At 38.1% G+C, this 13,468-nt stretch overlaps 2 protein-coding genes across 2 annotated transcripts in view; one reads left to right on the top strand and one right to left on the bottom strand.

Annotated features, from left to right (window-relative positions):
* LOC125801112 (NACHT, LRR and PYD domains-containing protein 14-like) overlaps positions 1-5,660 on the bottom strand; it is a 28,898-nt gene extending 23,238 nt beyond the window's left edge. The window contains exons 1-5 of the mRNA XM_049477181.1: positions 5,559-5,660; positions 5,317-5,424; positions 3,042-3,090; positions 2,252-2,441; positions 245-2,045 (exon numbers count right to left, since the gene is read on the bottom strand). Of these exons, the coding sequence (XP_049333138.1) occupies positions 245-2,045; positions 2,252-2,441; positions 3,042-3,090; positions 5,317-5,424; positions 5,559-5,626 (2,216 nt within the window). The 5' untranslated portion in view covers positions 5,627-5,660. The remainder of the gene's footprint in view (positions 1-244; positions 2,046-2,251; positions 2,442-3,041; positions 3,091-5,316; positions 5,425-5,558) is intronic.
* Positions 1-13,468, top strand: part of LOC125801268 (zinc finger protein 239-like) — a 305,512-nt gene that overhangs the window by 139,456 nt on the left and 152,588 nt on the right. The window lies entirely within an intron of this gene.

The following is a 13,468-nucleotide window of genomic DNA, read 5'->3' as shown; positions in this document are numbered from 1 at the left end:
TTAACAAAAACATATAACCTGCCCAAAACCTTTTTTTAAAGATTGTATTTAATCAGTCTAAGACAAAAACTTCATGTACTGTTTACATTAAAATGATGGTTTAATTATTATTACACAAAAAAGGAGAATGAATGCTTATATGTGATAATGTGAATAATGTGAATCCACCTGTGATTAAATGGAAACTGATTCTCCACATCAGCAGTTGATTAAAAACTGTGTAAAGGCCTAAAAAAATACTCACACAGCTTTTCTGGATATTTTAACTACTGGCAGCAGCCTCAGAAAACACTCCTCTGATGGATCATATTTACTGAGGTTAAACTCCTCTAGCTCTTCTTCTGAGTTCACCAACACAAACACCAGAGCTGACCACTGAGCAGGAGAGAGCCTGGCCTTTTGAAGACGACGGTCACCACCTCTGCTCAGGTATTTCTGCACTTCCTGCACCAGAGAATGATCATTCAGTTCATTTAGACAGTGGAACAGATTGATGGATTTCTCTGGAGATGAGTTCTCCTCAATCTTCTTCTTGATGTATTTGATGATTTCCTCATTGCTGTCAGAGATCCTCTCTGTCTGTGTCAGTACGACTCGTAACAGATTCTGATTAGACTCCAGTGAGAGACCCAGGAGGAAACGAAGGAACAGGTCCAGGTGTCCACTCTCACTCTGTAAGGCTTTTTTAATGGCACTACTGAGGAATTCAGTCATCGATGACCTGCTGAAGAGTTCAGATAGTTCAGTGTTTTGGTTTTTAGTGGTTTGCTGATTCAGAACGCTTCTGTCAATGAAGCAGAGAAATGCATATAAAGCAGCAAGAAACTCCTGAACGCTCAGATGTACAAAGCTGAAGACCTTCCCCAGGTGCAGCTCATGTTCCTCCCTGAAGATCTGGGTACACACTCCTGAGTACACTGAAACTTCTCTAAAATCGATGCCACTCTCTCTTAGATCTTCCTCATAGAAGATTAGGTTTCCTTTCTCCAGCTGCTGGAACGCCAGTTTCCCCAGAGCCAGGATACTTGTTCTAGTCTGCTGAACATCAATGTCACTTTTCCCACTGTACTTCTGGCTCTCGTGTTTGATCTGAAAGATCAGGAAGTGTGTGAACATCTGTGTCAGGGTTTTGGGAATTTCTCCACTCTCGGCTTCACTCAGCATTCTCTCTAGAACAGTGGCTGTAATCCAGCAGAAGACCGGTATGTGGCACATGATGTAGAGGCTTCTTGAAGACCTGATGTGTGTGAAGACTTTGTTGGCCAGGTCCTTATCACTGATCCTCTTACTGAAGTACTCCTGTTTCTGAGGGTCACTGAAACCCCGCACTTCTGTTACCTGGTCAAAACACTCAGGAGGGATCTGATTGGCTGCTGCTGGTCGAGAGGTGATCCAGAGGAGAGCAGAGGGAAGCAGATTCCCCTTGATGAGGTTTGTCAGCAGAACATCCACTGAGGTTTGCTCTTCTATATTCACCAAATTCTCATTGTTCTGGAAATCTAGAGGAAGTCGACACTCATCCAGTCCATCAAAAACAAACATGATCTTGTAGCTCCTATAATGTCTTGGTTTTAAATTGTGTGTTTCTGGGGAAAAGGTCTGAAGAAGTTTCACCAGACTGAGCTTCTTCTCCTTCATCAGATTCAGCTCTCTAAAAGGAAGTGGAAATATGAAGAGGACGTCCTGATTTACTTTTCCTTCAGCCCAGTCCAGAATGAACTTCTGCACAGAGACTGTTTTTCCAATTCCAGCAACTCCTTTAGTCAGTACAGTTCTGATTGGTTGTTTCTGTTCTGGTAATGGTTTAAAGATATCGTTGCATTTGATTGGTCTTTCCTCTGTTTTCCTTTTCCTGGATGCAGCTTCAATTTGTTTCACCTCATGTTCCTGATTGACATCTCCTCCATCTCCCTCTGTGATGTAGAGCTCTGTGTAGATCTCATTCAGAAGTGCTGACTTTACATGGCCTGAGATTCCTTCATTAAGTATCTGATATTTATCTCTCAGCTTGGATTTGAGCTCTCGTTGGCATGCTGGGGCCAATGCTGATTGCAGAGGAAGAGAATAAGGAAAATGTAATTAGCTGTGATAATCATAAAAGACCCCTGTGTAGAACAATTCTGATAGAGTAAATAATTGTTAGGTTTAAGGATACATTTGATGCTGCGACTCAATATTTAAAAAGCAGAACTCCTCTGAGGAAATAAATTAGCACAAGTTGTTCCCCATTCTTATGACCCAGAACTCTTACTGCTCTCTAGTGTATTGGCGAGGTCTGTCTGATTCATGTTCCTCAGGATGTGCAGTGTGATCTTCAGCACCCCCTCTCTCTGATCATCCTCCACCTCTCCCTCAGAGCATGCTGGGTAATCTGGACTCAGGAGCTTCTTGAATGTGTTCAGCTCGTTCTTCACTAGAGAGATAAACTTCTCCTGCAGCTTCTGATTAAGAACAAACATCAGAGAATCAGTAAAGCTGTTACAGTAAAGCTGTTACACTGATCTGAGGAGAAAAGGAGTTATGGATGCTCTGGTCTGTAAAAGGATTTAAACATCATGTTACTGAGTAGCATCAATATGTCTGTCATTATCAGTACCGTGATGGTGGTGCCCAGAGCTAAAAGCTAGCAGCATGGGATGTAAACATTGTTTTTTAATTGTTCAGGGCATCCGGATTCTAGCAAGGAGGTTTGGAGCTACTTTGAACTGAATAACGGTGTAATAAGCGATTTATCTGCCGGGGCAAAATATGCCCCAAAGCGGGCTTTGTAAAGAGTGTGGGGCAAAAAGCATAAAAATACTGTATCTCAGAAATCTGTAGGAGAGCGGAGGTGTGCTATTCTTACTTTTTAACATGTTTTACTGCACAAAGAGTCAATTTTACACCAAAGTTCTCCTATAACATTATAATATAACAGTTATAATGCTCCATAAACTGAAGCTAAATAAATTATGATTAGTATCAAAATTTTAAAGTGAAATTAAACTGAAATGTAAAAGAAATCAGGGAGAACCCCATCAAATATATCGTTTAGGACTAACCTTGAATATGTGGTCCAGTTTTTTCCTGTAACTCTTTATTTTCTTCTTACTGTGGATAACAAGAAATTCCACACTGTAATCCACATTAATAAATATTCTGATTTAAAAAGCTTTTGTTTCAACTAAATATGTTATTAATAATAAAATAAAGAATATCAGAAAATCAGATTAAAGTAAAAGAAAACCTGCATTAAACCAACACTTTTCTGAATGTTTCTTAACTTTTTAATAATAAAGATTTGTAAAGGTAAATAAAGATTTTTGCAATTATGTCACCCTTTATCTAACGTTTTGAGGCACGGGTAAAAACAGTTGCTTTGAACCGTTGTGTCAATGCTTAATTTGTTCTACAATTAACAATAATCACACATAATTAAATTATAAACAGTGCCAATCAGCAACAACGTGAATGTCATTAGAAAGGAAACACCTAAAAAGTTTTCCAGCATGAATTATCAAAATATGTTCTAAAGTGTATTCTAATTTATTCTGAACACATTACTGTTCTATGTATTGTACTAGAACACATTCTGCCCAATCCTGGATGTATGTACTCACCCCAGCAACTGAGATGTTAAATACATGCACAACAAAAGATTGATGAAGTTTTATTCCCTGCTATTAAAGAAGCAATAAATGTCATGTTTTTAATATGTTGGAAAACTGTTTTTAGGGCTATGAAACAAGCAAAATGTTTCTTTTTTTAGCAGACACATATAGCACTGGTGGTTTTGTCCACCAGATGGCACTAATGTGCTCTGTGTCATAAAGCTTTGAGTGGAGAATAATTTTTGTAAAGTTAGGAGAAACGTTCCAGTGCTTATATAAGCTTTAGTTTACCATCAATAATATTTTTAATTCATTAGCATTTATTAAATGATCACCGTCATGTTAATTTATCATACAATAAGTCGATTAATTGGTTAATTATACCCCACATGTCACAACCCCGCCCCGTTCAGGAGTTTTCCTCCGGCACCAGGTCAGAGTAACAATACTAACATATCCCACTACTGTCTCTATATATAGATTAGGGGTGTGTGATACATATTGTCTATGATAATATCTTAATTACTGTGTTGTTGATGTGTGAGCTGACATTATGGAGTATGATAATTACTGTTTAAAAACAACAATCAAAACGCCTTTATTCCACGTGTTCACTAGGTCATGTTTTAGGATAGATTGCTGCACGTGTGCATTGAGAATGGTCATGCAGTGAGCTAGCTAGCATAGGCTAACTCTGAGCTCACACTGGCAGGCGACAAGTCCATCACGTTGGTACATGTTTGTGTCGTGTGTGTGCTCGTGGTTACTTGTGCTGTCACGCGAGCCAATCACTTTAATTCACGCTTCATGTTCCTCCAAACTGTTGACATACCGTCATTGTGCTGAAATCTTTCTCTCTGTCATGCTCTTTCTCTCTTACACACACACACACACACACACACACACACACACACACACACACACACACACACACACACACACACACACACACACACACACACACACAAACACACACACACACACACTCAGCTGATGGCAGGGTTCTTCTTTCCAGGTTGTTGAAGTTAAAATATGGATTATATACTCTTATTTCATCCATTAAAGCACATTAAAATATTCTACTTTATACTGACATTAGCTCCTAGTCTAGATCTAGTCTGCCAGACACAACAATTGTTGTCCCCTTCCCAAGGGAATAACCACCACTAAAAATAAATAAATTAATAATTAAATAAATAAAGATTAAATCACAGATCATTGTTGCAATTAATACATTAATTTTAATTTGATTGATATCACTAATATAAATATAACTTTGTTTTGCAAATTTCACACTGATGCATTTGTTTACTCTAGAATATCTGGTAGGTCACATGGTTTACACACACGTGCACTGGTCGATATTTGAACTGATGAATTTAATGTTTTTGTTTGTGTCAAGGAATTCAATATTTAATATATTGTTAAGTGCAGTTTATTACAATATAGTACTTTTTTCTGAAAAAATTCTGAAAGTTATTGAGATGTTGTTTTTATCAGTATCGTACACTCCTAGATATAGATATATGTGTAATTCTCCAACCTGTAGCTGATATTGTAATTTACTCTCATTGTTCTAAACCCTGCTTCCCTTCACACCCAGCTGTTTACACTGATCATTACATACAGAGAATCTCACACTGACCTCCTGTGTGTGTGTGTGTTATGCTTTAAAAAGGTAAATTATAGTAAAAAATCAGTGAAAGGGTTTTGATGTTTCACTCACTCAGATCTCATATCTTCACTGCTGAAAGTAGGAGGAAGTCCGATGGACCGGTCACTCTTCATAGAAACACAGCTGGGTTCTGGAGAAGCTCTTCTCTGGGTTTCAGTTCTGTTAACATTAAACACAGTGAAACTCCAGCATTTACACTGTGAAACTCCAACACACAGCACATCTTTAATAAAGATCAGGAACTGAAGAGCTTCACTCTCAGAACAGAACAGTAGTTTAGTGCAGTGATGTACCGAGACCCAGAGCTTCCTCCTCCACTGCTGAACTTTAGAGGTTCCATCATGGACCAGTCACTCTTCATAGACACTCCACTGGGTGCTGGAGATGCTTCTCTCTTCTCCCTGTAAACAGATCTTCATGATGATCCATGATGAGAGTAAAGTGTGGAGTAATGTGTTCCTTTACTAAAACTTATTCACAGGTTCCAGACTAACTTCTTCATAACCGTCCCAGAAGCGTCCCGAAGCTTTCTGTCAGCTGCCCCAAACTGAAAAACGCTCGTCTAATAAATATACATATTTTAATTTCTTTAACAATACTGTTGAATATATTTGTGTGTTTGTTATGATGTCACAATATCATCACCTGATTAGATCATATTTACTATATGTATTTTATAGATCTGTGTCTAGTTAATAACATGTATTGGTAAGAGCTACACAATTACACAATTATGTATTATAAACTAAAAGGAAAATATGGACCATATTTTTGAAAATAAATGTGCAACCTGTGGTGGAAAATAATGACAGGAAGAAAGAAATTTTCAGAGTCTCTGAGTCTTGATCAGAATGAGTAACAAGATTTATTGAGAAGACACACGTATGAATACAATTGTGGTCTCCTCCCTTGCAAGAGTGCCACGCTCTCTTTATACCCCACCCTTACTATCTTGCTTCCCAATTATGGGCACAGTGCCACCATTGTGACACGTCAACTTCTTCTGACAGGTGGTATGACATAATCCCTTAGTGAGCATATCAGGCTGGTTCTCAAAACACCACAAGCAGAAGGAGAGATGACCCTGGCGCCAGAATTTGTAGACAGAACAACTGTGACGTTCATTCCTTAGCACACACACATAGACACACACTGCTTTCCCCAGATAGAAAAACTCTCACTCAGCATTTTAGATATGCTCACTGAGGGAAGAATGTTAAGTTCAGTTAAACTGAGTACACATTATCATCGCATGGAACAAAAAGTAATATCATTAATAGTCGTCATTGTTTATGAATTATCACACGTCATTGATTATGAATCATTTCAATAAACACCTTCCATCACAAACCACCCCATACCATAGCAACCACCTAGCAACATATTATTAATATTAACAATTAGATATTAAAGTCAGATATGTACTTTAAATACAGATTAGAAACACATTCTACTATAAGAATAACTGGCTGGTTTGTTAAGTGTTTCTCTGTGTTTAAATACAGCACAGGGTTCTGACTCTGGTCCAGGAGAAACTCTGTTCTCAATATTTTAAAACTGTAAAATATGCAGATCACAGCTCCAGGATTAGAGCTGAAACCATTACAATACAAAACTACTTTACATATTAAACCCATCACTTAATTTACTCACTTTAGGACAGGAGGTCCTCCTCCACTGCTGGAGTTCTGAAGATCCATCATTTACTCTTCTTCATTCACACACAGCTGAACACTGCCGACACCGACCCCTGAGAACAGATCAGCCGTTACAATAAAACCTTTATTCTTACAATAATGACATTATCATCAGAACTGCATTAAACAAAACCTGATAAACTAACAAAACAAACCAAACAGAGAACGATACATAACAGTGTGATTTACCCTCATTACACATTATTCTACAGATTACAGAAACATTTACTGTTATTATAATGATTATAATTTAATTACTATTAGTAATATTACTGCATTACACAACATTATAAATGTACACACTGTTCTATTATTATTAATATTATTATTATTATGTTACTGAATCAGAATAGAGAGATTATTTAAGTATAATATAAAACAGCAGGATTAAAACCACTAACACACCACGTGATCTTGAGCTCCGTTGCTCCCCCTGCTGGTTGAACAGCGCTACTGCATATAAACACGCCTTTATAGCAGCTCCGTGTTTTTATCTCCCCAACAGATCAAAGTCCACATTAAGCAGTAATGCGCTTTAAACAGCATAAACTACACTGTGATCAATAAATATCAATCTATATCTGCGCATTTCTCTTCAGTTTACAGCATTATTGATCTGTTACAGCTGATTGTTCTCCAGCCGGTCTGATCTAGACCAGGTCCAGGTCTGATCCAGGCCCGGTTCAGATCTCCATGCTGATCCTGGTTCTTCCAGTGGAATCGGACACTGAGCTGAGCTTAAAGAACCGGTTCTGGATCTGAGGAACCTTTAGAACCGGTTCTGACTTTAAGCTACACGGTTCTGTTCTACATTCTCTTCAGTTCTGAACTTACCGAGTGAATCCGGACTTCTGTCCTCTTCTAATGGAGGAGACTGAACTTACTTTCACTTCCTCCTTTACCTGAGTCTCACCTGTCGCTTCCTATAAGCCCCGCCCCTCACTCTCTTACAGCGAATAGGCTCTGGGTGGGCGGAGCTACTGTTAGTTTTTCGCTATTGTCAGCCAATCACATCACAGGGCTGAGTGGAGTGTTTGAGTTTGAATAGTCTGAAGTTTCTCCCACACAGCTGTAAAACCCCTAGGTTTCAGACCACATTGCGCATGCTCTGACCCACATTTTATAATGTTTTCATGAGTTTAACACGATAATTCTGTTTTCCATGACTGCATTAAAACCCCTTAACGCCTGTTGTTGCAAATATGCGACTAACCGTTTGATTCAATCAACCTGCCAAGATAGCGCCTGCATTCCCCCAATGCCTGTTAGTGCATATTCGCCACGGACCTAGGAACCTTTGACAATTTACAATTCAAATGAATCTAGAATTCAAATTAATGAAATGTTTCCTGTAATATTTGTGTATATTGTGTTGGTGACAGTAATTGGTGTTATTTATTATTGAATGCCTGCTGTTGGGTGCATAAATAAAACATTGATTTTTCACTGTTATATTACTCTGTTATTGTTATCTTAGTATGGACCATTATGTCTGCTGTAGCAAATTTGCAACATACCAAATTTACCCCAAATAGACCATATTGCCTGTTGTTGCAAATTTGCAACATACCAAAATTTCTATTTATTTTTGTGCAAAAGTGAAATTAATAATCTCAACAATATTTACTAGCTACTTAAAGGTAAAACACACATGAAACATTTTTTCATATACAGCTACATTAATTCAGGCGTTAAGGGCTTAAACAGCCTGAGCTCACTCTTATTATTTATTTAAGGGTTGCAAAAAAGTAAATAATAAAAAAAAAAATAATAATAATGAACAAATAAAAAAAGAAAAGAAAAATGGTTTCTAATCACCTCTTTATCTTAACTTCACACTGATACAGTTATTTAATCTATTCAGTTATACTACCCACATTCCTGCCAGGAGAATGTTGGAGAATGTCTAATATGGGATTTTTTTGTAATATTAACTTTAAATATTCACTAGGGTAGCACAGTTGAGCCAGGTAGCACAATTCCTCACAACACCTGCTGCTCTTTAAAAATCACTGCAGGGTAAATTCACTGCTTAAACAGAAGAAGAAGAAGAGCAGTATAACTATCTCCTCTTAGCTGATCTGAACAGGGTTTAACATTTAACTTACTATATTTCATTTACTGTTCATTACACAGTCTCAGTGAACAGCTCTCATTTACATATAAATACACCTTATTTATGTACCATTTTGTAACACATTCAACACTTCCACTATTCGATCAGAAAAGAATAATAAAATAATCACATTTATTGGAATGTCTTTGTGTATCTGAGGACCTGTATAAACCTTATTCTGAATAATGATCCTTACTTATTTATTCCCAAAACTTCTGTTTGGTTCAGACCCAGCAGCACTAAATCATTTAATTTACCACTTAAATATAATTTCAGACGCATTAAACAGCTAAACAATGTCTTCTTTATTATATCTGAACTGTTGTGTTAATGCTCCAGCCTGATGCTTCATTTACACTACCTAGCACTGAGGCTTGTGAAGCAGTTTTGTGTTAAATCCACACTGTTCACTCTGTAACACAAACACCCGTCCACCTGACCCTCTATTTCTGTAAACATATATTACTGTGAAAAATCTGATTCAACATGCCATCATATTAATAATACACTCTGTGTATTGAATATTGGAGTAAAATAAATGATTTTGGGCAGATATAATCTGCTTCTGATAGAAATGATAAATTGATAAATTTATCATTGAACCAATGATAAATATTTTTTAACAGGACAATTTTAAATAAATATAAAAACAATAAAAGTATCTCTTGTAATTGTTCAAACATTAAGAAAGTTGTGTACACATATAATACAATTTAAATTAAGTCATTATCCACAAATTGACCTTACAAAATGTCATGTGTAATTTATGCTTTACGGTGTAAAAGCAGTGGCTTTTAATGTAAATGGGTTTATTAGCCCTATAAAAAGAGACAGGGTGTTGAGGAGGTTAAAAAAGAAAAAAAATACTTGTCAAGCTTTCACATTGAAAGCTGTAAAATGAATATTTTACCCAGGCTGTTATATCTTTTCTAAGATACACAAGTAGAAATCCCTGTGAATCAGTGGAGGGAGTGGGACAGACAAATATCCTGATTTGTTTGAAATGGAAAGAAACCTAGAGTCTGATCTACAACATTGCAACAAAGTAAGGACAAAGTAGGATTAGCACTCCCAGATTTTAAAGAATATTATCAATCGGCTTAAATAAAGTACTTGATCCTCTGGTACAACTAATGTAGTCAAGACCGCTAGAGCTGAGTCCGAGTCAAGATTGAGTTTTGAGTCAAGACTGAGACCAGATTAAGATAAAAATAAAAACATTAAAATATCTTCTCTGTTCATCAAAATTACACTAGTCTGTGTCTCTTCTAAAACATAATCAGAAGTCACCACACAAAGTCAGCTGAATCAAATTCTATTCATTTTTATCATAAAATGTGAAATAAAACAATCACAATTTGCCATCAAACAGCTCATTCCTAAGGTTAGCTAGCTCATGCTTTAGTTCTCTCCCTGGTAACACTAGTATTTTAGCTAGCTCATCATTAAGGTTAGCTAGCTCATTATTAGCTTTCGTTCACTCCCCAATAACATTAGTATTTTAGCTAGCTCATCATTAAGGTTAGCTAGCTTATCAATAAGATTAGCTAGCTCCTCACTAAGATTAGCTAGCTCATCACTAAGGTTAGATAGTTTATCACTAACTTTAGTTCTCTCCCCAGTAACATTAGTATTTTATCTAGCTCCTCACTAATGTTAGCTAGCTCATCACTAAGATTAGTTAGCTTATCACTAGCTTTAGTTCTCTCCCCGGTAACATTAGTATTTTAGCTAGCTCATCATTAAGGTAAGCCAGCTTGTCACTAGCTTTAGTTCTCTCCCTGGTAACACTAGTATTTTAGCTAGCTCATCGGTAAGGTTAGCTAGCTCATCACTAGGGTTAGCTAGCTCATTGCTAAGGTAAGCTAGCTCGTCACTAGCTTTAGTACTCTAACCGGTAACATTAGTTTTGTAGCTAGCTTGTCGCTAAGGCCAGGAATGTTTCTTCTTGATTCACAAGAGTATAACTCCAGTGAGCCAGTGAAAAAAGAGCATGTTCCACTGAAGAGTTAATGTACAATTCCTAAACACAATCACTCAAGCAGCTCCTGCTAATCTTCTGATGAGTGTAAAAGTTTGTTTACAGCAGCAGCTGCAGTTCCTAGTGAACGCACCGTGCACAGCGCCATGCTTTCAAAACACAGTGAATATGTGAAATTACGTCATTTTACCGGCAACAGTCGAGAGAGAAGTTTTGAATGCAAGCACCTATTTTGAGTGTGTGTGTGTGTGTGTGTGTAATTATATAACTGGACGATATGGATGTTAATCAAAGTGGAGGGCCTGTTTAGATTTCACACGCAGTTTCTGTGAGGATGCATACATTTCTGAGCACTTTTTAGCATAAAAGTCCTCACGCTCTGTGACTAATCCCTAAAAAACAAAGCATGCTGATTAAAAATGGATTTTAAAGAGAACATCTGTGGCTAAATGGAAAGCTGTATATTATTTTTATTTCTTAAACCTAATGGGTTAAAATTCGATGGGGAAGTTCAGGATTTAAATACTCCAGTGAAAAATAGCTTTTCTTCATCTTGGGTGAGTAAGCTAGTTAATATGTATAAATAGTTTTTAATCGGGTTTAAACTGTATTTTGTAATTGTTGCAGGTGTATATTATTTTTTTAAGATGATAAAAGTTAAGTTAGTTGTTTTTTATGAAGGTTTTGATGTTTAGCTCCTGACTGCTGTCTGATCTGAGGGTGTTACCCCTCCCCCTCCCGTCTCACTGCCTGCACTCAGACACACACAACTTTACACACACACACATATATATATCTGAGTGTTCCCTGTCCTATCAGAGCTGCACCTCATACAGAGGACTCGCACTCGGCCGGTCTCGTCCACAGTCTCCGAGTCCACCTCACCCCGAGACCGAGACAAGATTCCAAACAAGGTCGAGTCCGAGACGAGACCGAGACCGCACATTTTTGGTCTCGAGACCGGACTCGAGTACTTCAACACAACTTAAATACCACAGTAAATCAGACTGAGAGAAAGAACAGGAATAGTCACATTCTAAACTTCAAGCCTCCTGAACCTGACAGACTGGTTCTGATCTACTCAGCTGTTCTTAGACATTTCTGTGTAAATAAACTCAAGTCAACTCTGAACATCCAGATTCCTGACTCCTGATAAAACATACAGACTCTGATTTACAGAATCTTCCCTCTGATCATTTCTGCAGTCTCACTTTTATATCTTCTCAAATTCTGAACTGATGGATGGATACTTTTATTGATCCCAAAGGAAATTTAGCGCCCCATGAAGTCCAAAAGGCATGACAGTGAAATGGAATAGGCCCTGAGGAGTTCTGAATGCTGTGTATTCCTGTGATTCTTCAGCCAATGGTACCTGCCAGTATCCCTTACACAGATCAAGGGTTGTGATGTACTGTGCTTTCCCGAGCCTTTCCAGAAGTTCATCAATCCTAGGCATTGGATATGCATCAAATTTAGACACTGCATTGATCTTTCTGAAGTCAACGCAGACTCTCAGTGATCCATCTGGCTTTGGAACATTTACGATTGGACTGCACCATTCACTCCTAGATGGTTTAATAACTCCCAAATCCAACATGGTATGGATTTCCATCTTGAGAGGCTCTACCAATCTTTCAGGTACCTTGTAGGGTCTCTGTCGGATGGGTGTGTCATCCTTGAGGTGGATGACATGCTTGACCACGTTTGTCCGACCAGGTTTGGACTGAAACACAGAGGGGCAATTTTTGAACACAGATTGCAAGGATTTCTGCTGGTGTACGGTAAGATGGTCAGTCTTTGGAAGAGATGCAGAACTCCAGGATTGTAGCTTATCAGCAACATCCCCACCATCACCTTCTATTTGTTGGACCATCAGTGCCAACTGAGTTTTTCCTCGCTCCTTCCACTCTTTAATGAGATTCACATGATAGGTCTGCGATGGCTTACCCTTTTCAGGATGAGAGATCTCATACGTCACAGGGCCTTGCTTTCTCAAAACTTCAAATGGGCCTTGCCATTTTGCCAGGAGCTTATTGGTAGAAGTTGGTAGTAGCAATAGAACCTTCTGTCCAGGCTTGAACTCTCTCTGGCGAGCCTTTTGGTCATACCAACACTTCTGTTTCTGTTGGGACTTTTCCAGATGCAGACGAGCCTCCTCCCTGTAGGATTCAAGACGGTCTCTTATTTGTAAGATAAAACTTACAATTCCTTCTGCTTGACTATCTTGAGGCTTGCTCTCCCACTGATGGCGTAACAGGTCCAAAGGTCCTTGCACTGACCAGCCATACAAAAGTTCAAATGGGGAAAATCCAGTTGATGCTTGTGGTACCTCCCTGTATGCAAATAACAGAAAAGGCAACCACTTATCCCAATCTTTCCCGGTGTCTGACACAAACTTCCTCAGCATGG

The sequence above is a fragment of the Astyanax mexicanus genome, chromosome 4 (genome assembly GCF_023375975.1).
Source record: "Astyanax mexicanus isolate ESR-SI-001 chromosome 4, AstMex3_surface, whole genome shotgun sequence".
NCBI classification, from domain to species: domain Eukaryota; kingdom Metazoa; phylum Chordata; class Actinopteri; order Characiformes; family Acestrorhamphidae; genus Astyanax; species Astyanax mexicanus.
Note: the sequence above shows the minus strand (reverse complement) of the source record. Positions and strands in the feature narration are given on the sequence as shown.